A 24,648-nucleotide genomic window follows, 5' to 3' on the forward strand; every position below is an offset into this window, starting at 1 on the left:
GAAAAGAGTCGGACACGACTGAGCGACTGAACTGAACTGAACTGAATGGAATCTGGACTCTGTACAGCAGTTTTCTCCAAATTGTTGCCTTTTACAGAAGCATTTCATGGTGACCGCATCCTCTTAGCCTAACTTTCCCCATCCTCTCCTATGTTGTCAGTCTTGCAGTAGGCAAATCTAAGAACCTGTGATTTCTTTAGGAGACAATTTAGGGGAGGGTGAGAGGACACTCAAAACCTTGCTGGCCTTACAAGTGGAAAAGAAGGCGGCTCTAGACCCCACTTGTTTCGATTTTGATTTTAAAATCTTGTCCTTATTCATAATCATTCTAACAACATTATCTCTTGGGAGACCCAGGAGGATAAAACAGAACTACTCCGTAGGAATTTCGGTTGGTAAGGACAAGACTGAGCGACTGAACTGAACTGAACTGTACAGCAGACCAATTAATGGCTGTAACAGAACTTGTAAATTTGACTCATTATTGAAATTAATCAAAGGTCATTTCTTTTTTCCATAGAACATTGTGTTGCTTGTTTTCTCCATTATTCACAATGCTGTATGGTTATGAGATATTGTTAATTTGTTTGTGTATTCATGTTGAAATATATTTGACTAAAATGCCTAATTAAAAAAAGAAAAGTAAGTATAAATTGCTATTAGACCAGTTATTATCAAAAGTGTTTTAAAATATGCCTGTGAATTCACACATGTGGATATTTAACAATATTTAGATGAATGGAGGGTATCCAGGTCAATTCTCAACTTAAGATTATTTTTAAGCATTTGAAATGTATTAAATCCTCTTATGCCTATAATTTTTTTTTTCCTGATTCTGCTCTCACATGCCTTTAGTTCATCTAGTTCAACATCATGGTAAAAGGAGTGATGTCTTAAATGTGCTTTCAAAAAAGAAATAAGACTGCTTAAATTAAAAGTGCAGTAACTCTATTTGTCAGATTTCACATCTTCCCTTCCTTTCATCTCTCTGTAAGCCTGGCTTTAGTCATTATTTTTACAGTTTACCAATACCAACTCATTTTGTTCTTGTCAGCTCTCTACCACCCTATCCATGGGTGATGAGACCTTCTCAAATGGTGTTGTTCAGTAACTAAATCATGTCCGACTCTTTGGGACCCCATGGATTCCAGCATGCGAGGCTTCCCTGTCCTTCACTATCTCCCAGAGTTTTCTCAAACTCATGTACATTGAGTCAGTGATACCATCCAACCATCTCATCCTCTGTTGTCTCCCTCTCTTCTTACCCTCAATCTTTCCCAGAATCAGGATCTTTTCCAATAAGTCAGCTCTTCAAATCAAGTGGTCTAAGTATGGGCGCTTCAGCATCAGTCCTTCCAATGAATATTCAGGGTTGATTTCCTCTAGGATTGACTGGTTTTATCTTCTTGCTGTCCAAGGAACTCTCAAGAGTCTTCTCCAGCACAATTTGAAAGCACCAGTTCTTCGGACCTTTTTTATGGTCCAACTTTCACATCTGTACATGACTACTGGACAAACCATAACTTTGACTAAATGGACCTTTGCTGGCAAAGTGATGTGTCTGCTTTTTAATATGCTGTCTAGGTTTGTCATAGCTTTTCATGCTTCAGGTGTCTACTAGCAAACGAAGGTAACAATTTTTGCTAATAAGAAATACTGTACAATATTTTTTCATAAATTTTTTTTTCTCCTCTGTCTCGGTGTTCATTCAGGCTGTCCTGACAACAGCTCTCACCTTGGATGTACTAATTCCCTGGGTGGATTTCAGGGCTGCCTGAGGCTCATTTCCATTGGCGACGAAGCAGTGGATCCCATCTCCGTACAGCAGGGGGCGCTAGGGAGTTTCCGTGACCTCCAGATAGACACCTGTGGCCTCACAGATAGGTAGGCAATCTCACGTCAGCATGCCTGTTTTCAGGGTGTTTTTTGTTTGTTTGTTTGTTTGTTTTAATGTTTAATTGGAGGGTATTTGTTTTACAGTGTTGTGTTGGTTTCTGCCATACAACAATGTGAACCAGCCATAAGTATACGTGTGTCCCCTCCCTCTTGAACCTCCCTCCTTCCCCTCTAGGTTGAGCACCAGCTCCCTGCATCGTATGGCGAATTCCCACTGGCTACCTCCTAATGTTTTATATATGGTAATGTATATGTTTCAGTGCTACTCTCTCAGTTCATCCCACCCCCTGCTGTTTTCAATTTTTGATAGTAGATTAGAAACAAACTGATGAAAAAGAGCATCTTCTTGCCCTTTCTCCATTCCCAATATTCCATTCCATAGGGGAAAATTATATTTATACAGAAAACAAAAATGAAAAACTTTAAGTAATCGTTTCTTTCCAATGATACTTTTTTTAGAATGCACACTGTCGTGAATTTTCCTTGTATATGGCTCCAAGCTACTTAATTCATACAGAATACTATTGATGCTGTTATAATTATTGATGAGTATATACTTTAGAAATTTCTAACACTTCAGAGAACAGATTAGAATATTCTTAAGAGATCATGGAGGACCCAGAAATAAAAATTCTGTGTGGTTAGCTGCATTCACCTTACATTCTCTATTCTATAGGAAAAATGAAAAGCAACTCTTTCTTTGATAACATTTGAAGCTCTAGGGATTTCTAGTGATGGACATGACTGAGTGACTTCCCTTTTACTTTTCACTTTCATACATTGGAGAAGGAAATGGTAACCCGCTCCAGTGTTCTTGCCTGGAGAATCCCAGGGACGGGGGAGCCTGGTGGGCTGCCGTCTATGGGGTCACACAGAGTCAGACACGACTCAAGTGACTTAGCAGCAGCAGCAGTGATGTTGTAAACACAGCAAAGACTGTAGCATATTCAGTTGCCACATACTGAGCATAGTACCACTTTACTGGAGAAGATAAAGGCAAAGCTTTTAAAGGCAAAGCTTTAAGACAATAACATTAAAATTTCTAGGCATTGCAACTTTACCAAAGTTATTTGTTAGCCATACTATCAGACTTTTAAGTAATTTTGGCTAAAAGGGATGGCTTAATCATCACACATGCACCTTTTTCTGTGCCTAGGATATCTGACTTCTCTGCAATAGCAGTGCATTAAGTTTGTGTTGAACAAATGTGCACATCCCAGACATCCCCACACATCCACACACAGGGCACTTTTCAAAAGTTCACACTGCACAGCGTCCATTGGGGAGTAAATCTAACTCAAATTTAACACTAATTGAAATTCCCTGTCATTGCCAAATAACTACAAGTTACAGCGCAATTTAGCAATGTATGAGAAGGTCACAGATTCCCAGTATGTAAAATACTGACTCACAAGAACTTGATGCTTTAATGCAAATGCCCATGGCCGTATGTTCACATTCTATTCATTTGTAGTGGAAAAGATGATTTAAATAATTTAGACAAAACTCTCAATACTAATTTTCAGATTATAAAAAAATAAATTGGCACAGAAACTATAGCATCATTTGTAAGTTTTAATTGCAGTCATCTCTGGAATCTTGAGTCTTGGGAGAGGGCTAGAAATGTTCTTTTGGACATAGAGTGCTGCCCTCACCCATGGGAATGACTTAGTAGGGCAAGAGGGTGAGAGGTCAAGTTCACAGGCAGTGGCAGAGTTGTCACTTCAGTCAGGAAGCTCAAAGAAAGTTATTTTAGTCCCCGGAGAATTCCATCCCAGCATATGTTGCAATCACAATATTTTTCTCACATAATGGTGGTCCCTTTGTGCATAAAAATTTCTTGTCCAAAAATAAAAAAGGAAACAAACATATCTATGTATGTGTGACCAAAATAGAAAATAGAAACATTTTCCACATCACATTTTAAGAAGATTTTCAGATATATGTACTAATCTATGGAGACTACTGTAGTGTCAAGCTATCTTCTATAAAATTCAGGTTCATGGCAACTTTGTAAATGGGTATAAAAATAGCTGTTGGCACTTTGGATGGCCTATATAGTCACTAATTGTAATTTTTTATGGCTCAACATCTAAAGACATGTCCTTATTCTCCATTCTTCTTATTACTAAAAATGTTCATTTTCCTCAGCCCTTTCGTCCATACCTGCTAACTGCATGTCCAATGTACCATGAAATAGATTCACTTAAAAGCTCAGCAAAGCAGACACCCATGCCTGGGCTGTCTTTGGGCGCTGTGCACTGTGCTCGGCCATCCGCCTAGCCCACAGCTCTGCTGCCCCGAGCAAGTCCTAATGTGCTCAAGTGAAGCTGAGCTTTATTATTAAAACGCAGCTAGTTTCATAACTTCTATCCATCAGGCACAGGAATTAATAATTCACTGTGGCATTCCTCCTCACACTGCAAATACTGCAAAGATGTTTGAAATCTAAGGTGTGCTTAGAAAACCTTCCTGAGCTACACAAGGACTTGTCCTCATGACTCTCTGCCTTCCTGTGGCTCTGATGTCACTTTACAGGGAAAAGTTCCCTGTCCTTTGGGACGAGGCTGTGGGGTAAGGATAGCAGTGAGGAGAAATTGTGTCTTACGCTCTTTGGGTTTTGGACATTAGGATTTCATGTGGTGTGACCCAGGCTACATAGCCCTTTGCAGGTTCCTCTTAGGCTCAAGTATTTGCCATCCACAGCCATGGACTGTGTTGATGGGGTCACTTTTTCCAGTTCCACTGCTTTTGACCTAACATTAACCTTCTAGATGCCAAAAGCAAAATTGTGAAACATACATCTTGTTTTTTTAATAAATAATACATTTAAAAGAAAATTAATTACCACAAACTCAAACATTTTGTTTTTGAAAAAAATCTTATACCCAAACAATTTTAGATAACCCTATAATATTCTTTATCATAGAAGAGTCATCTTCATCCTATTAAAAAGTATGGAATCTATTTAAGTGAGATTTTAGAGAGTTTCAACTTGTCAAAAAAAAAAAAAAAAAAAGGCCAAGAAGCTGCTTTGTTCAAATGAGGGGCAAAGGGGATGGGCCATGCTTGGGTCAGGCCACCTCTTCAGCCCCAAGAGGATCTGCCGAACACCATCTGAAATACCACCTCTCCAGATACGGGGTGACTTTGCTCTTGACTGTCCGTTTCTTTAACTATTATTGTAATTTTCTGACTGTCAAGTTATGGATAAGGGCTGCCCTGGTGGCTCAGTGGTAAAGAATCCACCTGCAATGCAGGAGACTCAGATTGGATCCCAGGGTTCTGGAAGATCCCCTGGAGAAGGAAATGGCAACCCATTTCCAGGAGTCTTGCCTGAAAAAATTCCATGGACAGAGGAGCCTGCCAAGCTACAGTCCATGGGGTTGCAAAAGAGTCAGATACAATTTAGCAACTAAACAACAACAACAACTAAGGTATGGATGCCCCATCCTATGCATTCACCTAGTAGACCTCTTCAGAAAGATAAACAATGTGGATACCATTCATTCTACATGTGAATCCCACTGGTGTAAACTGATTTTGAAGCTCACAATCTTAAAGTTGACAAACTGTTCTGAAATTTGTCAGTAATTAACAATAAGCGAGTACCAGGAAATATTTCAAAAATCTAATATTTATCCTTTTATTTTTTAAGTAAAAATGACTTTGCCTATTTCTAGTTCTTACTGACAGCTGAGATTTTTTTCTATACTTTTCCAAAGAAAGTCAAAATAATTGTTTGGTTACATCTACTGGAATTTCAGTGTTTGGGTGCATAATTTGTACAGTATTAGAGGAAAAAAAATCATAAAATAGCCAGATGTTCCCTTTCATCTTTCGTTTTTCCTACTTTCTTCCTAATGATGTTTGTTTTGCCTTTTCTGATTTCCAGATAAGTGACGGTAGGGGAGCAGAGTGGGATGAAATAGGGGGTGTATGTTGATCTCATGCATTTCTACATGTTCACACTGTACTGTCTTCCAAGCAAAGTTCCTTTCATTATTGTAAATCTCTCTTGTTCTTAGTACAATTTGTAGTAGTTTGTTATAGCACTGCCAGAAAAATAATACAATATTTAGGTAAAATTATTTATAAATTTATACACACATATTTTGGAGAAGGAAATGACAACCTGCTCCAGTATTCCTGCCTGGGAAATCTCATGGACATATAAGCTTGGTGGGCTACAGTCCATGGGTTTGCAGAGAATTGGGCATGAATGGCACCCCACTCCAGTACGCTTGCCTGGAAAATCCCATGGACGGAGGAGCCTGGTAGGGTGTAGTCCATGGGGTCGCTAAGAGTCGGACACGACTGAGCGACTTCCCTTTCACTTTTCACTTTCATGCATTGGAGAAGGAAATGGCAACCCACTCCAATGTTCTTGCCTGGAGAATCCCAGGAACAGGGGAGCCTGGTGGGCTGCTGTCTCTGGGCTCACACAGAGTTGGACACGACTGAAGTGACTTAGCAGCAGCAGCAGCAGAGCAACTAAGGATACACACATTTTTTTTTTTTTTTAGTAAATTTCATATACTTGCCTGTATTGTTTGAGTCCCTTACAATGAACATTTTTAATTAATGCACTTCATTTTTTTTAGAGCAGTTTTTGGCTTGCAGAAAGTATAGAGAGTTCTCCTCTATCTCTTCTTTTTCCAGTCTCCCCATACACAGTTTCTGTATTTTTAACATCTTGCATCAGTGTTGTACACTTATTAGAATTGATGAACTGATACTGATACATTTAGTCCCTGCTTTACATGGGCTTCCCAGCTGGTAAAGAATCCATCTGCAATGCGGGAGACCTGGGTTCGATTCCTGGGTTGGGAAGATCCCCTGGAGAAGGGAAAGGCTACTGCTCCAGTATTCTGGCCTGGAGAATTCCATGGCCTATAGTTCATGGAGCCACAAAGAGTTGGACATGACTGAATGACTTTCACATACACACTGATTTACATTATAGTTCATTCTTTGTGTTAGATAGTTCTATGTGGTTTTACAAATGCATACTGTTATGTCTTCACCATTATGGTATCATGTATGGTAGTTTCACTGCCCTAAAAATCTTACATGCATCACCTATTCAATCATCCCTCCCTTTTCCCACCCTCCGGACTGGAAATCACCAATCATTTTACTCTCTTCATAGTTGGTGCCAATTCCAGGATGTCATGTATAGGAATCATGTGCTACATACATAGCCTTTCATTTAATAACATGAATTTAAGGTTCTTCTATGTATTTTGTGACTGGACAGCTCATTTGTTTTTAGAGCTAAACAATATTATATACCACAAGTTTATCCATTCACCCGAAGGACATCTTGGTTCCTTCCAGGTTTTCACAATTAGCAAAGCTACTATAAAAATTTACGTGCAGGTTTTGTATGGACGTTTTCAGCTCATCTGAGTAAATACCAGGGAGCTCAATTACTGGATCATGTAGTAAGAAGATGTTGAGTTTTGTGAAATATTGTCAAACTGCCTTACAGAGTGTCTGTGTCATTTTGCATTCTAGTGTTGTCTCATTGCTTTAATTGGCACTTCTCTACTGACATATGATGCTGGAGATCTTTCTGTATTTTTATTTGCAGTCTTGGTACCTTCTTTAGTCAGGTGTCTATTCAGATCTTTTGCCCAAGTTTTTAATTGGTTATGTTCTTCTTGTTGAATTTTAAGTGCGTGCATGCGTGCTCAATTGCTGTCTGTCGTATCAGATTCTTGCAAACCCATGGACTGTATAACCTGCCAGACTCCTCTGTCCATGGGAATATTGTAGTGGGTTGCCATTTCTTTCTCCAGTTCTTCCTGTATTTTATCCCCCAACTTTGTTAGATATATGTTTTATAAAAGCTACCTATTAGTCTATAGCTTATCTTTTCATTCTCTTAGTGTAATTCATAGAAAAGATTTTTAAAATTTTACTGAAGTGCAAATTACCATTTTTTTCTTTTGTTGTAAGTAAGTAAGTGTTAGTTGCTCAGTCGTGCCCGACTCTTTGCGACCCCATGGACTGCAGCCCTCCAGGCTTCTCTGTCCATGAGATTTTCCAGGCAAGGATACTGGAGTGGGTTGCCATTTCCTTCTTTTGTTGATTGTATCTGAAAAGTCATTGCCAAACCAAGGTCACCTAGATTTTCTCCTATGTTATATTCTGAGAGCTTAACTGTTTTGCATTTTGCATTTAAAATTTCTGAGATCTAGTCTGAGTTTACTGTTGTGAAAGATGTAAAACCTGAGTTTATAATATTATTTTTTTGCATGTGGAGGCCCAGTTGTTTTAGCAGTATTTGTTGAAACAAATGTCCTTTCTTCCATGAATTGCCTTTGCATCTTTGTTAAATATGAGTTGATTATATTTGTGTAAACCTGTTTCTGGACCTTCTATGCTGTGCCATTAGTCTCTTTGTTCTTTTGCCAGTACCACATGGCCATGATTTCTGTAGCTTTATAAAAAGTCTTGAAGTTGGATAATGTTAGTTCTTTGATCTTTTTCATTTTTAATATTCTCTTGGATCTTTTACATATAAACTTTAGAATTAGTTTGTTGACATCCATAAAATTACATGCAGTGATTTTGATTAAGATTCTTTGCCTCTATAGATCAAATTGGGAATAACTGAAATCTTGACAATTTTGAACCTTACTCTCCATGAGCGTGGAATAGCCCCACATATTTAGATTATTTTTGTTCATCAGAATCTTATAGTTTTTCTCATATATATCTTGCATATGTCTTGCTATATTTGTATCTAAGTGTTCTATTTTTGGATGGTGTTAATGTAAGTGCTGTGTTTTTTATTTTAGATTTCAGTTCATTGTTCATTTGTAAGAAATAATCCTGCACCTTTGTTCTCATCACTTATTAGTTTCAGAAGTTTTTTTGTTTATTTCATGTCATCTGTGAACAAAGATAGTTTTATTTCTTCCTTCCCAGTCTACATAGTTTTATTCCATTTTTTGTCTGATTGCATTAGCTAAGACTTCCAGTATGATGTTTAAATAAGAGTGGTGAGAGCAAATCTTTGCTTTGCTCCTACATTTAGAAGAGAACATTTTTGCTCCTACACTTAGAAGAAAGCATCTTGTTTCTCTCCAATGATATGATGTTGCTCTACGGTTTTGAAAGGTTTTTTTAAATCAAGTTGATGAAATTGCTCTCTATTACTAGTTTCTCTAGGTGTTTTGTTGTTACTGTTTTGGTTTTGTTTTTTATCATGAATTGGTGTTAGAGTTTGTCAAATATTTTTTCTGCATCTACTGATGTGAACTTATAGTTTTTCTTCTTTAGCTTATTTGTGTAATACATTGCATTAATTTTCAATTTTTTTTTCAGATTTTAGAACAGCCTTTATACTTGCAATAAATTCTGCATATACATATTTGAATTTAATTTTCTATCACTTTGAGGATAGCATTTATTTTTGATAATGAAAAATTAAATAACCTCTTATAATTAAAATTTCAATCTTATAAACAAACATTAAAATCTCACTTTTGATTTTGATAAGTGAGATGTAACAGTGTCCATGAGACATAAGTAGTTATTTGGTTTGCCTGAGTGATTTTGTGGTTTATTCAGTTATGTTGGGAAAAATAAAAATAAGGCCCTCAGTCACAAGTGCTTTCTAATTCATGAGGGCATCCTCAGTCTGACTAAAGTAGATGACATTCAGAATCCCTGGCACTGTGATACTACATCGATAAAAAATAAGTCTCTGTTTTCCTGCCTTCTTCCCTTCTCTTTAAAATGTTTTCTTAGGTACTAAGTCAACATGGCAATATATTACAGTATGGTATACATAATACATCAGCTAGTTTTGGCTGCACAATAGATTATCTTTAAAACTTACTAGCCCAAAACTGCAGCTGTTTGTTTGTCTCACAATTCTGTATTTGCTGCTGGGCTCTCTTGTATATCTGTGGTTGCCTGAGGGTTCAGCTGACAGCTGCAAGACTTATAATCCTTCCCTTCACTTGTCCTATGGTTTTGAACCCACCAGAGTGACTGGACCACGTGAACCGACCCAGGTTTCTTCGTGTGGTTGTGCTTTCAGGGTTCAAAGCTCAGTAAGAGAGAAAGCCCACTGCCCACGCACTTCTCTAGCCTCTGCTGTGTCAGTTTGCTAATGCCTCATTGATCCAAGCAGGTCACATGCCCAACCCTGATTCAAGATGGAGAAGTGTCTGATGGAAGTATCTATAGGACACACTGCAGGGACATGGAAGCAAGGACAGAAAATGTGCTATTTGTGGCCACTGCAGGCAATTTATATCCTTAGTCATGTATGAAATTAATCTTGCCTTATTTGTGAAAAAGCAAACACGTTTTCTGATGTAATGAGATGTGTAGAAAATTTGCCTGTCATACATACATGACAGTTGTTAGCATATAATGGATTTTTTAGTCTGTAATTGATATTACATTTGGAAATTTCTATGACAGACCCAGCAAGTGTTGTCCATGTTGTTTTCTGGTCAATTCACTGCTGTTATCTATCTTTAATTACAACATTTTAAGATACAATTTATCATGACCAAATGTGAGAAATAGTGCTGTGTCTGCTTTCTCTTAGGTGTTTGCCCAGCTATTGTGAACATGGTGGTGAATGTTCCCAGTCCTGGAACACCTTCTCCTGCGACTGTACACACACTGGTTACACGGGTGCAACCTGCCATTCCTGTAAGCCTCATACTCCTTTGTCCTGATTTCCATGTAGCTCTGTTTTTCTTTCCATTATTTTGTGTATATGTACATGTCTGTGCAACTCTGCTAGAAAGTAACAACAAAAATAATTACTTTAGACATTAATTTTTGTCTGATTTATTTTTTAACCTTTTATACTTTTCATTTTGCATTATTTCATATGAGTGGTTAAGCAGCTTACAGAAATACATGTATCCTAAGACAGGAAAAATAGTAGGTGAAAGAAAATAAGGATAAGAAAATAAAATATAGTCAAAGGTAAAAATAAAATCTAGAATTCATGTTTTATAAACAATGTTTATAAAATTAAGTAGGAAGAATCTCAGAAGTGCAGGGTAGAAGCTAACCTGGTTGGGTTTCTCAATATCAGTAAGAAGCCAGGTAAACACTCAGGAAGATTCCAGGTCCCTCTGGAATCTTGATGTTCTTTGTCATGATGGTGGTGGTATTGGTGGTGATGATGATGATGGTTAATATGCTGGAACTTACCATGTACTTGCATAATTCTAGCTCTCTTCTTATTTCAACTCCTTTAATCCTTGAAACAACTCTAGGAGATAAATGTCCAATTATCTATGTTTTGCACTTGAGAAGCTAAGTTGTTTACCCAATGTCACACTCTCGATCACCTCTCATTGGTGTTTCTTTTGTTTAGAATATCAGTCTCTTTTCTGAAGAATTATTCTTTCATCTTTAAAGCTAACAAATCTTTATGGATGACTAATCCATTATCTATAAGAAACTTATGACAGAAAGCCCTTAAATGTCCTTGGTTTTCTAATTATTGGCTGTTGTTTAAGCTTTTGTTTTATTGTTTTCCTTATTTCCTTTTCATTGCTGACACTTCTGAAGCCCTGCTCTCATAGCACCCCTCCCTCTTAGTCTTTAGAGACAGCATGATATGAAAATTCACTCATCTCACTGCATTCAGTCCCTCCTACTGGGAGAATACATTGCACTGTTAAGAACTCTTCCCTGTGAATTATTTAATTTTATTTCCACATATGAGACAAAGGCAGAAATTGGATTGGCATAAATTTGTCATTTTGGGAAGTGAATCCCAGGGAGGTAGGCACTGGGGTGAGACCCCTAAGTCCCTACCACCGAGGGTTCTGCAGAGGAACTCTGGAAGACAAAGGGAGATGATTCATGCCCTAAATATCCCCTAAACAAGTTCAGCCAGAGTGATCCTACCTGCAACTCAATTTGCTATACTAGTGCCAAGTAAGAATTTGCCAGGGTAACTCTTTATTTGAAAGGACCTAGACATCTGGGAAACCTGAAGCTAAGTGATTTTGCCGAGTCACACTTTGGAATAGGGTAATCTCTTTCTTAGAGTGTTCTTCATCATACTTATATGAAGCAGATACCAACTGAATATTAATGATTAAGGAGAGATGGCTAAATGTTATCAGTAATGTGATCTAAATATCATTCCAAACAGCTCTGTAGCATAAAGATTTAAAACTAACAGACATATATTATGTATTTTATGTATATTATACATCCTGTTACACATATGTAAGGTTTTCTGTTTGTGGCCCATGATTTGGTCTAATAATTGAATTGACTTTCTTGAAATTCTGCAATTGATCAGTCACATGAAGATGAGATATTACCAAATCAATGTAAGTGATCACAAGACCATTATTTTGGAGTCTAAGTACACAATTAGTACATGTGTATGTTCTTGTTTAAAGCAAGTTTTCTCTTAAGTCATTCCTCCAGTACTGTTGTTTTCCCAGGCAATTGCAGCCCCAACACAACACAGACACTGTTACCAATCTATGTGTATCCCTCTGGACACTTTCCTAGGTGGTTATAACCATGTGTATATATGATAGAAATGTTAATGTGAGTGGCCAAAATGCAAGCATGGTGGAAAAGCAATCCATATTGCTTTTCCATCAGTGTCTCTGTGTCCATCAGTGTAAATGATGGTAACCATGACGTTGATTTGGGGGCAGTCTAACTTGATACATTTGATACTTGGCCATATTTAATAAAAGGATTTTTTCCTTTATAGAATCTCTGGACAAAAAGCATTCCCTTCATGTTCTTGTTCTTTGAGATGAGAGAACAACAACCTCTAAACTTCTCCCAGGATTTTTCTTGATTATTTGAAATAAGCAAAGTTAGAAATGTAGGTAATCCAGTCATTATAGCATGGCATAAAGCCATATCCTACTAGGATCAGTCTAGTTTGTGGATCTTGTCTAACTACCACCTGAGTCTCTCTATGTGGATGCCAGATTTGATCCTTAGACCTGACTTAAAGATCCAGTCCAACTCTGTGCCAGAATTAGTGCCACACTTCCCTCCCAGCAGCCATTAGCAGCTTTTCAGGTTTTCAAAGGTTTTTCCTGTCAAGGTAAAGGGTGATGCGCAAGAGAACTTACTCGATTGATCATTCATTTCAATGCATGCTGAATATTAATTGAGTTCATCATCTACAGATGCTAATCACTTGCCATGTAAAACATTCATTGTATACATAGAAAATTCATTTATGAATTAGGATAAATTGAAACTACAAAGAGACTGTTCATATATATTATATATATTTCTTTGAATTTTGATTTTCTTGAATAATCATTTCCAAAGCATTTAGGATGTTTCTTTTTATTTTTTAATTTTTTTTGACAGTTTATTTTTATTTTATTTTTTACTTTACAATACTGTATTGGTTTTGCCATACATCAACATGAATCTGCCACGGGTGTACATAAGTTCCCACTCCTGAACCCCCCTCCCATCTCCCTCCCCATACCATCCCTCTGGGTTATCCCAGTGCACCAGCCCCAAGCATCCTGTATCCTGCATCGAACCTAGACTGGTGATTCGTTTCTTATATGATATTATACATGTTTCAATGCCAGTCTCCCAAATCATCCTGCCCTCTCCCTCTCCCACAGAGTCAAAAAGTCTGTTCTGTACATCTGTGTCTCTTTTGCTGTCTCGCATACAGGGTTATCGTTACCATCTTCCTAAATTCCATATATATGTGTTAGTATACTGTATTGGTGTTTTTCTTTCTGGCTTACTTCACTCTGTATAATCAGCTCAAGTTTCATCCACCTCATTAGAACTGATTCAAATGTATTCCTTTTGATGGCTGAGTAATACACCATTGTGTATATGTACCACATTTTAAAATGAACTTTAAAAATGGAATGAAGTAGAGCTGCTGATTTGTGAAATCCATCTCATTGAAAAAAATGCATTTCATGTGGAAATTGTCTTAAGTAAATAAAGAGTATAGTTACTGAGTAATTTTTTAAAAATAGCATTATTTGATAATAACATATCATTTAGGGAGATTAAGCCAATGCATTTCAGATGCTTAGATATTGTGAAACAGCAAAGAATTAGACTAGAGTAAATCCAGTTACCCTGATTTTGACAGGAATTCTGTGTTTCTAGAGCATAAAGTATTCAGATCCACATGTCCCATAGTGATACTTCTTAAAATCTTTCACTCTGTGCCTGAGAATCTCTATGCTACCCGAGTGAAACAGGGGAACACTCCTCTAGAGAATACGTCCCTGAGAGCAAGGCAGAATGAGTGTCACTGGGGAAAGTATCACTTACTTAACAACATGGAGGGGTTCATTCTATTGTCGTTCCTGTCTGAGATCTCTGTCCTCTGCAGCTCTCTACGAGCAGTCATGTGAAGCCCACTGGCACAGAGGAAACTCTTCAGGGCTCTATTATATTGACTCAGATGGAAGTGGCCCCCTGGAACCATCCCTGGTATATTGCAACATGACAGGTATGCTAATAAGCTTTTTTAATGAAAAACTCATGTAAATACTTGCTGTGTATGAAAAATCCAGATGCAGTAAGCAGAGTTTACCTAGTGGCAACTTTACTTAGATGTGCATTTTGATTGTAATTGTAATATGATTGCTAAGAAGCATTAAATGTAATGTTCTAAAGTAGTTAAGAGGTGGTAATTAAAAGTTATGTCATTGTTTTCCTGGAAATGTTCTTTCTTTATGCAAAAATTAGCAATCAATCACTGTTTATTAATCTATAACCTAAAAGGGTAAACTTTATTTCTTAGTTCATGTCAATAAGTGCCAAAGCCTTAGGAGAATGTTCACTTTTTAAATTTATTAAAAAATATCCATTTATACTCTTTTGAATCTGTAGTGAGGTGAGTTTATCTGCGTGTATGTGTGCTAAGTTGCTTCAGTCATGTCTGACTCCTTGTGACTCTATGGACTGTAGCCCACCAGGCTCCTCTGTCCATGGGATTCTCTAGGCAAGAATACTGGAGTGGGTTGCCATGCCCTCCTCCGGGGGGTCTTCTGGACCCAGAGGTTGACCCCGCATCTCCTATGTCTCCTAGTTGGCAGGCAGATTCTTTACCACTAGCACCAGCTGGGAAGCCCTGAGTTTATCTAGGGGATAATAAATGTTTCTAAAGTGTATATGGACTTCCCAGGTGGTACAGTGGTGAAGAATCCGCCTGCCAATGCAGGAGGCACAAGAGACCTGGGTTCAGTCCCTGGGCCAGGAATATCCCCTGGGTTAGGAAATGGCAACCTACTCCAGCCTTCCTGCCTGGAAAATTCCTTGGACAGAGGAGCCTGATGGGCTACAAGTCCATGGGGTCACAAAGAGTCAGACATGACTGAGTGACTAACACACACACACCAAGCATGTATACTTCATCTAATAATACTATTCACGTGCAACTATATAAATAATATTACATCTTCCTTAAAAACCTGATTATTAATATGTGTTAAAGGACTTGTATATTACATAGTGTTTATGACGCCTTTAATTCTTTAAAACTTTTTAATTTAAGCTCTCTGCCTAAATGTATAGGAGCGCAAAGGACCAAAACTTCCACTGCAATGAATGACAACTGCCCTGATGGAACTGATACAAATTTTTTATACCTCTTATCTACCTGTATCTGTATGTGTATATACCCATAAATTTTTCTCCATGCTCATATAAGGTTTGCCCAATAAAGAGGACAAACCTTCTTTAGAAAACTTTCTGTTACTCTAGCAGTGTAGCCCTAACAGATACTTCAACAACCACAGAATTTGAGTGCAAATTCTGAGATAATTATCAGAAAAAAATCAACTATAGATGGTTCTTAGGTAACTATACATTAGTTATAATTTGGTTTCTCTGTTGTTATGGCTCCACATCACTGGGGAAGGGTTGCAGATCTCACAAGGAGGAAGTTATTTATGGGTAAACTTACAATGATGGTTTGTGAATAGCTTGCAATCCTGGTGTGGTTTTTATATCACTATCTATGGTCATTTCACACATGAAAAAAATCAAAGCATTTTTGGCAGTGGTTAATATGTGATCTGATCTAAATTCAGTCAAATATGTATTTCAGTCCCAAAACCACCCCCGAATTTGTTGCAGAAGATGCAGGAACTCCCAGGGCATTGCACTGGGTGTAAGTATGGCTGTTTGGGGCTTTGGGGCAAATATCTTATCATATATACTGACCAGAATATTGCAGTGTGATGACAGAGTTAAATACATCAACTTGCTTTTACTGAAAGAGATGTGATCAGAGAAATATGTGAGGAAATGGCCCAGAGGATCTTTCTAGATATACTGGATTCCAGTGGTTTATTACCTTCAAGTGATTAAATTTCTGCTTTGATTTGCTTTCATTACCATGACTCAAGTGAGTGCCAAGAACAAAGAAAGCTAAATAAAGAAGCATCCCAGTAATACATTTCCTTTATATCAATTAGGTTCTTAATTATCACAAAAGTCTAGGGCATGTTAAAGATTTTCATATATATTATCTTGGGTTAATCCTATGAGCAGAGTTCCATATACACTGAAAAATTCCAAGAATCATAGGAAGGTAGCTGCTGCTGCTGCTAAGTCACTTCAGTCGTGCCTGACTCTGTGCGACCCCATAGATGGCAGCCCACCAGGCTCCCCCATCTCCTGTCCTGGATTCTCCAGGCTAGAATACTGGAGTGGGTTGCCATTTCCCTCTCCAATGCATGAAAGTGAAAAGTGAAAGTGAAGTCGCTCAGTCGTGTCTGACTGTTTGCGACCCCATGGACTGCAGCCTACCAGACTCCTCTGTCCGTGGGATTTTCCAGGCAAGAGTACTGGAGTAGGGTGCCATTGCTTTCTGTGATAGAAAGGTAGAAATAATCCCAAATAGCATGAACCAAGATGAGTAAAGTTTCAAAGGTATTTGTTGATAATTAACTGTTGGCAGGCTTGGTAAGGCTGAGGTCAAGTGTATAAGTCTGCCAAGAGAAATAACCGAGAGCTGATTGCCTGATTTTCTCCAGTTTATGGTTGTAATAAAAGAAAAACATTTTAATCATCATAGTGAACACATGATCTAAGCTTTGCCATGAAGCTTTAGTTGTGTATATTTCTAAAGCCCATTTGGAATGTGTAACTATCTCAAAGGTGTTCTGTTTTGATACTGATTGCTGCAATATTGGATACATTTTGATTCCCTGCAATTGCTATTACCTCTTCAGAGTGAATGTAGGTCCCTACCACGGTAGACAAGAATAGTTATCAAAATGCAAAGGGACAGTAAAAACAGCTTTTGATTTCAATTAAGTTAGGATAATACTTGATGATATATAAGCATGTTTTTCTTACCCTAGAGATAAAAAAGAAACTCTGAATAAGGGAGGGAAAAGGTAAAATCTACTGATTACCCATCTTGATTAATTTATACACATAATGGCCTTGAAAACTGTCTGCCAAGGACATGAATCATTCCCTTTCCCAGGGCGACATGAAGAAATGTCCAAGTTAAGGCACAAAACTGAAGAGATGCAAGAAAATTTCTGACAACAACACGTGTACTCAGCCCCTGCCCTGAGCCAACACAGCTCGGGTCATAACAGACTGTGAATCTGAACACCTCCCTCCCATGGTCTGGGGCACTTTTTCGGGTGGGGAACCAAACCCTTGACAGAAGCAAATCAAATACATGGCATGTTATAAGGCAGTGGGTGTTGTGAAGCAGAACAAAGCAGGGAGTGGGGCACAGACTGCAGAAGGATGGGTTACAGTTTTAAACAGAGAGATCAGGAAAAGACTCAGTTGGAAAGTTGACATTTGCACTTATTACATCAAAGTAGGAGCACTGAGACAAGAGGAAGTGGAGCCTTCATGGGGAGGGAGGAGACAAGGGCAGAAGGCCTACAGCCACAGGGAGCCTGGCCTGTTGGACAGACCCAGGTGGAAGGACCAGGAGGTGGCCTTTCCTCAAGTCATGTGGCTGGTCCAGATTTCACACAGTTAGGACCTTTAACCATCATGATGCACCAAGGGGAGGCAAGGAGACCAGTTAGGACTTTGCTCTAGTAATTTAGCCAAGATGGTGGTGATGGTGGGGAGCATGGTGGGGAGCAGGGTAGGAGAGAGGAGGAGGAGAGAAAGATTGCTTTAGAACCACTGGACTGGATATGGACAGACAGAAAGAGAGGCATCAAGCAGGGCTCCCCTGTTTGGATCTGACCCCTGGAAGGAAGGTGCAGTTATTGTTTAAGGAGATGGAAGGACCATGTTTTAATGGAAGACCAGGATTCCAGTTGTGAGCATGTGAAGTTTGGTTTGCCTGTTGGTCATTTAATTAGATAGTAGGGATCTCTTGTTTATAAAAACAAAAGCCTACTGGGTGGTTATAATATCCTTGGCAATACAAACTTTAAAAAATATAATTTGGACCGTGACTTTACAAATTACCCTGACCAGCAGGCTCTCATTTGCTTTACTGTCACTAGTGGGCACAGTCCAGCAGGATGAGGCTTTTCCAGGTCCCTATATGTTTGTCCCCCTAGGGAAGCTCTGCTTTCTACAGAAGGATCCTTTGGCAGCATCCAGGAAAAGCTGTATTATTGTTATTAAGCTTCTTTACAGATGTTTAGGGTTTTCCAGGTGGCGCTAGGCTAAAGAACTGGCCTGCCAAGGCAGGAGACATAAGAGATGTGGGTTTGATCCCTGGGTCCGGAAGATCCCCTAGAGGAGGGTATGGCAATTCACTCCAGTACTCTTGGCTGGAGAATCCCATGGACAGAGGAGCCTGGGAGGCTACAGTCCATGGGGTCACAGAGAGTCAGACACGACTGAGCACAGCACAGCCCAGGGATGCTTATTTGCACACAGGTTTAGAAACCACAGTTGTGAAGCTGGGGAGCTTTGATTTCAGTGAGCACAGCCTCCTCTATCTTCAAAAAGTTAAAACGGAAAGGGAGTAAAGGGCACCACACAATGGAGAAATAAAACTAATGGAGATGTAAAATTTTGATGCTGCTATTCATTTCACAGTCCAAGCAATTATTCTGTTGTTCGTATTAATGTAGGTTGCTGTGGGTGAGGTTGCATGATCCATCATTGAATCCTTGTGGCTATGATTTGTCCACAATGCAACAAGAATTGTTCACATGTATTAAGATAAAGTCTAAGACATTAATTCTCTAAAGTAAATATTTTCTAAACACTCTAACTTAATCTTGGAAAGTTTTAAGAGCTCTAAGGTGTATGTCTATGTGCTCATGAAAATCATTGCTAATAATTTAATGATTTACATTGATATGTAAATGTCTATTATTAAAGCATACTTAGTAACTATGGCTTTATATTACATTGCAAATGAACAAACATTAAGTCCAGATTATTGTATCATTGTGACTTTTGCATAATTAAGTTTTTTTTTAGAAAAGTTTGTGGTTGCCTAATCTTATCTAAAACTCCTGAAATTAGTATAGTCTTATTCTATGTGAAAAGATTAATGTTCAAGAGTTCTATAATTGCAATTAAGATGGAACGTCAAATGGATCATGGAGATGGAGTGCAAGAGTTAAACATTTCAGTGAAGATTTCCAAATAATATTAAATGCCAAGGATTTATCTAAAATTCAGAGCCATAAAGAAAGCAGTGTGCTAAAGACATACAGGCCAAATGACCAATGACTACCTCCAACAGCTAGGCAACAAAATATTTAACTGAAAAATTTAAGAATCCTTTGTTCCTAGAGAAAATCCAAAGAATGAGCCTGGGTTATAGTACAGTGGTAAAGAATCTGCCTGCCAATGCAGGAGACTTGGGTTAGATCCCTGGGTCTGGAAAATCCCCTGGAGTAGGAAATGGCAACCCACTGCAATATTCTTGCCTGGAGAATCCCTTGGACACAGGAGCCTGGTGGGCTACAGTCCATGGGGTCACAAAGAGTTGGACACGACTGAGCACGCACACACACACAGCTAAATAGTTCTTGCTGATCCAGGGGTCACATGAGTTGCCTTCAAAGTCTTTGTATTGATAGAGGAAAGATCTTAGGGTCCTGATTCTGTTCTTCCAACCTGGAAATATTTACATTATAATAATTTCTCCTTCTCCATAAGGCTGCAGTGCCTGTGGACAAACATTCTTTAATTATTCAAAAAAACAAGTACTAACACTTGGAAAAATATACCCAAAACAAAATTGTAAACCAATTACTAAAATTAAATCCTTGGTAATAGCCTTCAGAAATGTAGTCCTAGGACCTACAAAAAGACACTTCTAGCCTTTTTTAGTACCTTTAGTACTGAGACATCCAAAACAAGACAGAAAATGAAACTATTTTGAATGGACTGCTTGTGAAATTTGTTGATGGGTCTATTCCCTTTCTAAACAGAAGGAACAGAAAGTAATTTCTTTGATGACAATATGAGGAAGGTCAATATCTCTCCCCACTGAGACGGAGATGACTGTGTCCACACTATACCAGGATGTTAGTCAGTCTAACTCACTGTGACCTTATGGACTGTAGTTCTCCCAGCTCCTCTGTCCATGGAATTCTCCAGAGAACACTGGAGTGGGTAGTCATTCCTTCTCCAGGGGTTCTTCCCGATGCAGGGACTGAACCTGTACCTCCCACATTGAAGGCAGATTCTTTACAAACTAAGCCACCAGAGAAGCCCCAGGTTAGGTGTTTGCTATTATAACATCATAGTTGTGAGGTTCAGAAACTGGGTCTCAGACACTGCATTGTGAGAATGACTGTTGCTGGAAGAAAATGGGTTGCAGTCAGAGCAGTGACTCAACTTCCGGTCCAAAAGAATCCCTGGAGGCTTAATGAACAAGCTGAGAACTGGGTCTATTGCCTCCCTGACCATTCCCCCTTCAGATCTTAATTTATTGACTAGCCAGTTAATAATGCAGAACTTTTTACTCATTATTATTACTAAGTCACTCGTCTTCATGCAAACCAAGTAGTTGTGTTTCTTTTCTTGAGACATAGTTGATTTACAAGGTTGTGTTAATTTCAGGTGTACAACAAAATGATTTAGTAGTACAGACATATATATCTATTTTTTTTCAGATTTTTTCCCCTTATAGGTTATTACAAAATATTGAATATAGTTCCCTGTGTTGTATAGTAGGTCCTTGTTGATTATCTATTTTATATATGGTAGTGTGTATTTTGAAGAAGGCAATGGCACCCCACTCCAATACTCTTGCCTGGAAAATCTCATGGACGGAGGAGCCTGGTAGGTTGCAGTTCATGGGAATGCGAAGAGTGGGACACGACTGAGCAACTTCACTTTCACTTTCCACTTTCATGCATTGGAGAAGGAAATGGCAACCCACTCCAGTGTTCTTGCCTGGAAAATCCCAGGGATGGGGGAGCCTGGTGGGCTGCCGTCTATGGGGTCGCACAGAGTTGGACACAACTGAAGCGACTTAACAGCAGCAGCAGTGTGTATTTTGTTGTTGGTTCAGTTGCTCAGTCATGTCTGACTCTCTGCAACCCCATGGACTGCAGTATGCCAGGCTCCCCTGTCCTTCACTATCTCCTGGAGTTTGCTCAAACTCATGTCCATTGAGTTGATGATGCCATCCAACCATCTCATCCTCTTCAACCCCTTCTCCTCCTACCCTCAATGTTTCCCAGCATCAGGGTCTTTTCCAATGAGTTGGTTCTCCGCTTTAGGTGGCCAGAGTATTGGAGCTTCAGCATCAGTCCTTCCAATGAATATTCAGGGTTGATTTCCTTTAGGATTGACTGGTTTGATCTTGCTGTCCAAAGCACTCTCAAGAGTCTTCTCCAGCACCACAGTTCAAAAGCATCACTTCTTCAGTGCTCAGCCCTTTTTATGGTCCAACTCTCACATCTGTACATGACTACTGGAAAAACCATAGCTTTGACTGTCCAGACCTTTGTTGGAAAAGTAATGTCTCTGCTTTTTAATACACTCTCTAGGTTTGTAGTATGTATATTTTGAATCTAAAAAATGATACAAATGAACTTATGTACAAAATATAAATCGACTCACAGACATGGGAAAGAAAATTGTGGTTACCAAAGGTGAAAGGAGGGTATAAATTAGGAATATGAGATTAAAATATCTGCTATTTTGTTTCTTCAACAGCCATTTTCCTGTGTCAGAAATTGTGTCAGGTCTCCAGCACTGTGGTTTAGCAAAGGGCAGTCAGTCCAGTTGTCTTACACACAACACACGCTATTTTTAGGGGGTGAGAAGTAGATTTATTAATATAAGAACACTTATAAGAGATGTAAGCAGTAAAGAGAAAAGATTCTGCCAAGCTATTTTTTAAGTCCTTTGTAGACTGGGTGCTGATAGCCCCATTCTGCTATGTGTTTAACATTTGTTTATTAGTATAGATTTTCTTCCTTTCTTCTCTCTTTTGCTTGAATTCCTGTCTCTACATAACCAGATAGCTCTCTGTTCAGTTACCCATTCAGTTCATGCATTCATTCAATCATACACACTTTATACTACGAAGTTGCAGGCACTAAGCTATATGTGAGGAATGAAAGGGAAATTAACTGTTCTCGTAGACCTGCAGATGAATGAGATAGACAGATGTTAATTCAACTAACTAACAATGTTATGAATATCATTAGTTCTACATTTGCTATTTTAAGTAGATATCAGCACTTGTTGGAAATTTGTCAAAAAGAGGTGGTAAGTATAGACTGGAGAGTTCATTCATGAGTAAATGCATAGTTGCTGCAACATATATTTTCTTTGCTTGTAAAAAGTTGGGATTTCATTGTTCTCTGCTTTGCTCTTGAAAATTGAGATTGGCAGGAACATAGCATTATTGTGCATTCATTACATGTAGCAAGTTTTGTTTGGAACTAGTGTTTCTTACAAAAAATGTTTTAAAGTTGAAATGTTGGAATTTTTAAGGAAAATGAAAGAAGACCTGCACTTTGATGATTATCATACATAGTGAACCTGCATTTCTTTTATACTGGCTTTTGCCTTGAAAGAACTCTTTTCCACCTCCACTGGGGAGACATTATTCTGACTTGCCTCTTGACACTTGTAAAGGTAGTTCGTAAAACATGCAGCGTGATGTGGTTGGCGATGCAGAATTTCTGGGGCAGGTCCAGTCATTGTGACCAAAGGGTAAAAAAAACAAATGCTTCAGGAAAGCTTATTTTCCTGCTTTTCTGTCAGCCACGCAGTCTGCCCCAACCTTGTGGGTGGGCATAGTGAATGGTCTATGCTCAGAGGGCAGCTAGGCCAGAAACATGCCGGGTTCATGGCCTTAGCATTCAAAGGTGGCTAGAACGACAGCATTTGGTCTTCAGCATTTACTAAATATGGAATTGGAGGCTCAGAGATTTTTTTTACTTTTCTAAGACCATTCCTCCCCTGTGGCTCAGCAGTAAAGAATCCTCCTGCAATGCAAGAGATATAGCAGGAGCTGCAAGTTCAATCCCTGGGTCAAGAAGATTCCCTGGAAAAGAAAATAGCAACCTACTCCAGTATTCTTGCCTGGAAAATCCCCTGGACAGAGGAGGCTGGTGGGCTACAGTCCATGGGGTTGCAAAGAGTTGGACATGATTTAGTGACTAAACAAGACCATAGATTATAACCCATATCTCTTATTGACCACGACCCTGAACTCTGTCTGTATCTAATTTTATGAATGAATTATATAATGTGCTCTTTGAGAAAATTATTTTGCTCTGGAGTTGTATGATGGGCTGACACACAAGGGGAGACACTAATATCTTCCAAAAACTTAGCTTCTAGGAGGTTCCGGATATGGGGCCAGGCATATATATGTATTGCCTGAAGACAATGTAAGTCATATTGAGTAAATGTCTATTCTTGCTAAATAGCAGATGTCTGCCCTTATGAATGAGCAGACACACATTCAGTGTGACCTAGTAAGTGAAAGCATCATCCTCTGAAATTCCAAGAAAGAAGGCTGTGAAGTAGCTACATTCCCTTGAAGCTATCAAGTTGTATCCTGTAGCATTTTCTTGTGTTCAAAATATTAAAGTAAGCCAGAAAATCCTCAAGGCCCCAGAATTATGGCAGGAAGGGCAACCCTCATGAGGATGCTCCTATAAATATTAATCAGGAGGGACCCGGGATGTGGGGCCAGGATGAATGCTATCTCTGGCCCCCCCCAGCACCTGGCAACTGTCTCCTTAGAGCTGTCATTGCTTCTCTTCAGTAAAATGCACACACCAGTCATTCTCAGCTTTGACAAACCGGTGACATGGCAGGGACCAGGGCCTCTGCAATCTAGGGCAGGACCAGGTGAGAGCTGACCATCATCTTCCTCAGGACACCCTCTGAACATCTGGAGTAGCGGGCTTGGCCTTTACTGGCCCTATGAACACATAAATGACCAGGATCCAGTTCTATTTTCATTGGAAATATAGGAGAGGGCTCAGGTGAGTAAGACTGTCTGGGAAAATTACAGACCTTAGCACTCTTTGAGAAGTTTACTCAGAAAGCTCAGTGACTTATGCTGTATTACTTAGAAAAGTGTGGCTAAATCACATAGTTTCATGAATTTAGTTTTGCAAGTGAGTTTTTCTAGACTTTCACTTCGTTATCTGTGTGGCAAGAGGGTGGAGGTGAATAAAAAGTGAAAGCTAGTTGTAACGATATTTCTCTCTGTGTAGTAACACAATTTCTAAGGAGGCTGTCTTGGGTTTCTGTTGTTGTTTAGTCCCTAAGTCCGGAGAAGGCAATGGCACCCCACTCCAGTACTCTTGCCTGGAAAATCCCATGGACGGAGGA

At 38.9% G+C, this 24,648-nt stretch overlaps 1 protein-coding gene across 1 annotated transcript in view; it reads left to right on the forward strand.

Moving 5' to 3' along the window:
• Positions 1-24,648, forward strand: part of LOC120862929 (contactin-associated protein-like 3) — a 232,277-nt gene that overhangs the window by 149,804 nt on the left and 57,825 nt on the right. The window contains exons 10-12 of the mRNA XM_040239100.1: positions 1,713-1,884; positions 10,475-10,581; positions 14,258-14,377. Of these exons, the coding sequence (XP_040095034.1) occupies positions 1,713-1,884; positions 10,475-10,581; positions 14,258-14,377 (399 nt within the window). The remainder of the gene's footprint in view (positions 1-1,712; positions 1,885-10,474; positions 10,582-14,257; positions 14,378-24,648) is intronic.

This window comes from Oryx dammah, unplaced genomic scaffold (assembly GCF_014754425.2).
Source record: "Oryx dammah isolate SB20612 unplaced genomic scaffold, SCBI_Odam_1.1 HiC_scaffold_1, whole genome shotgun sequence".
In the NCBI taxonomy this organism is placed as follows: domain Eukaryota; kingdom Metazoa; phylum Chordata; class Mammalia; order Artiodactyla; family Bovidae; genus Oryx; species Oryx dammah.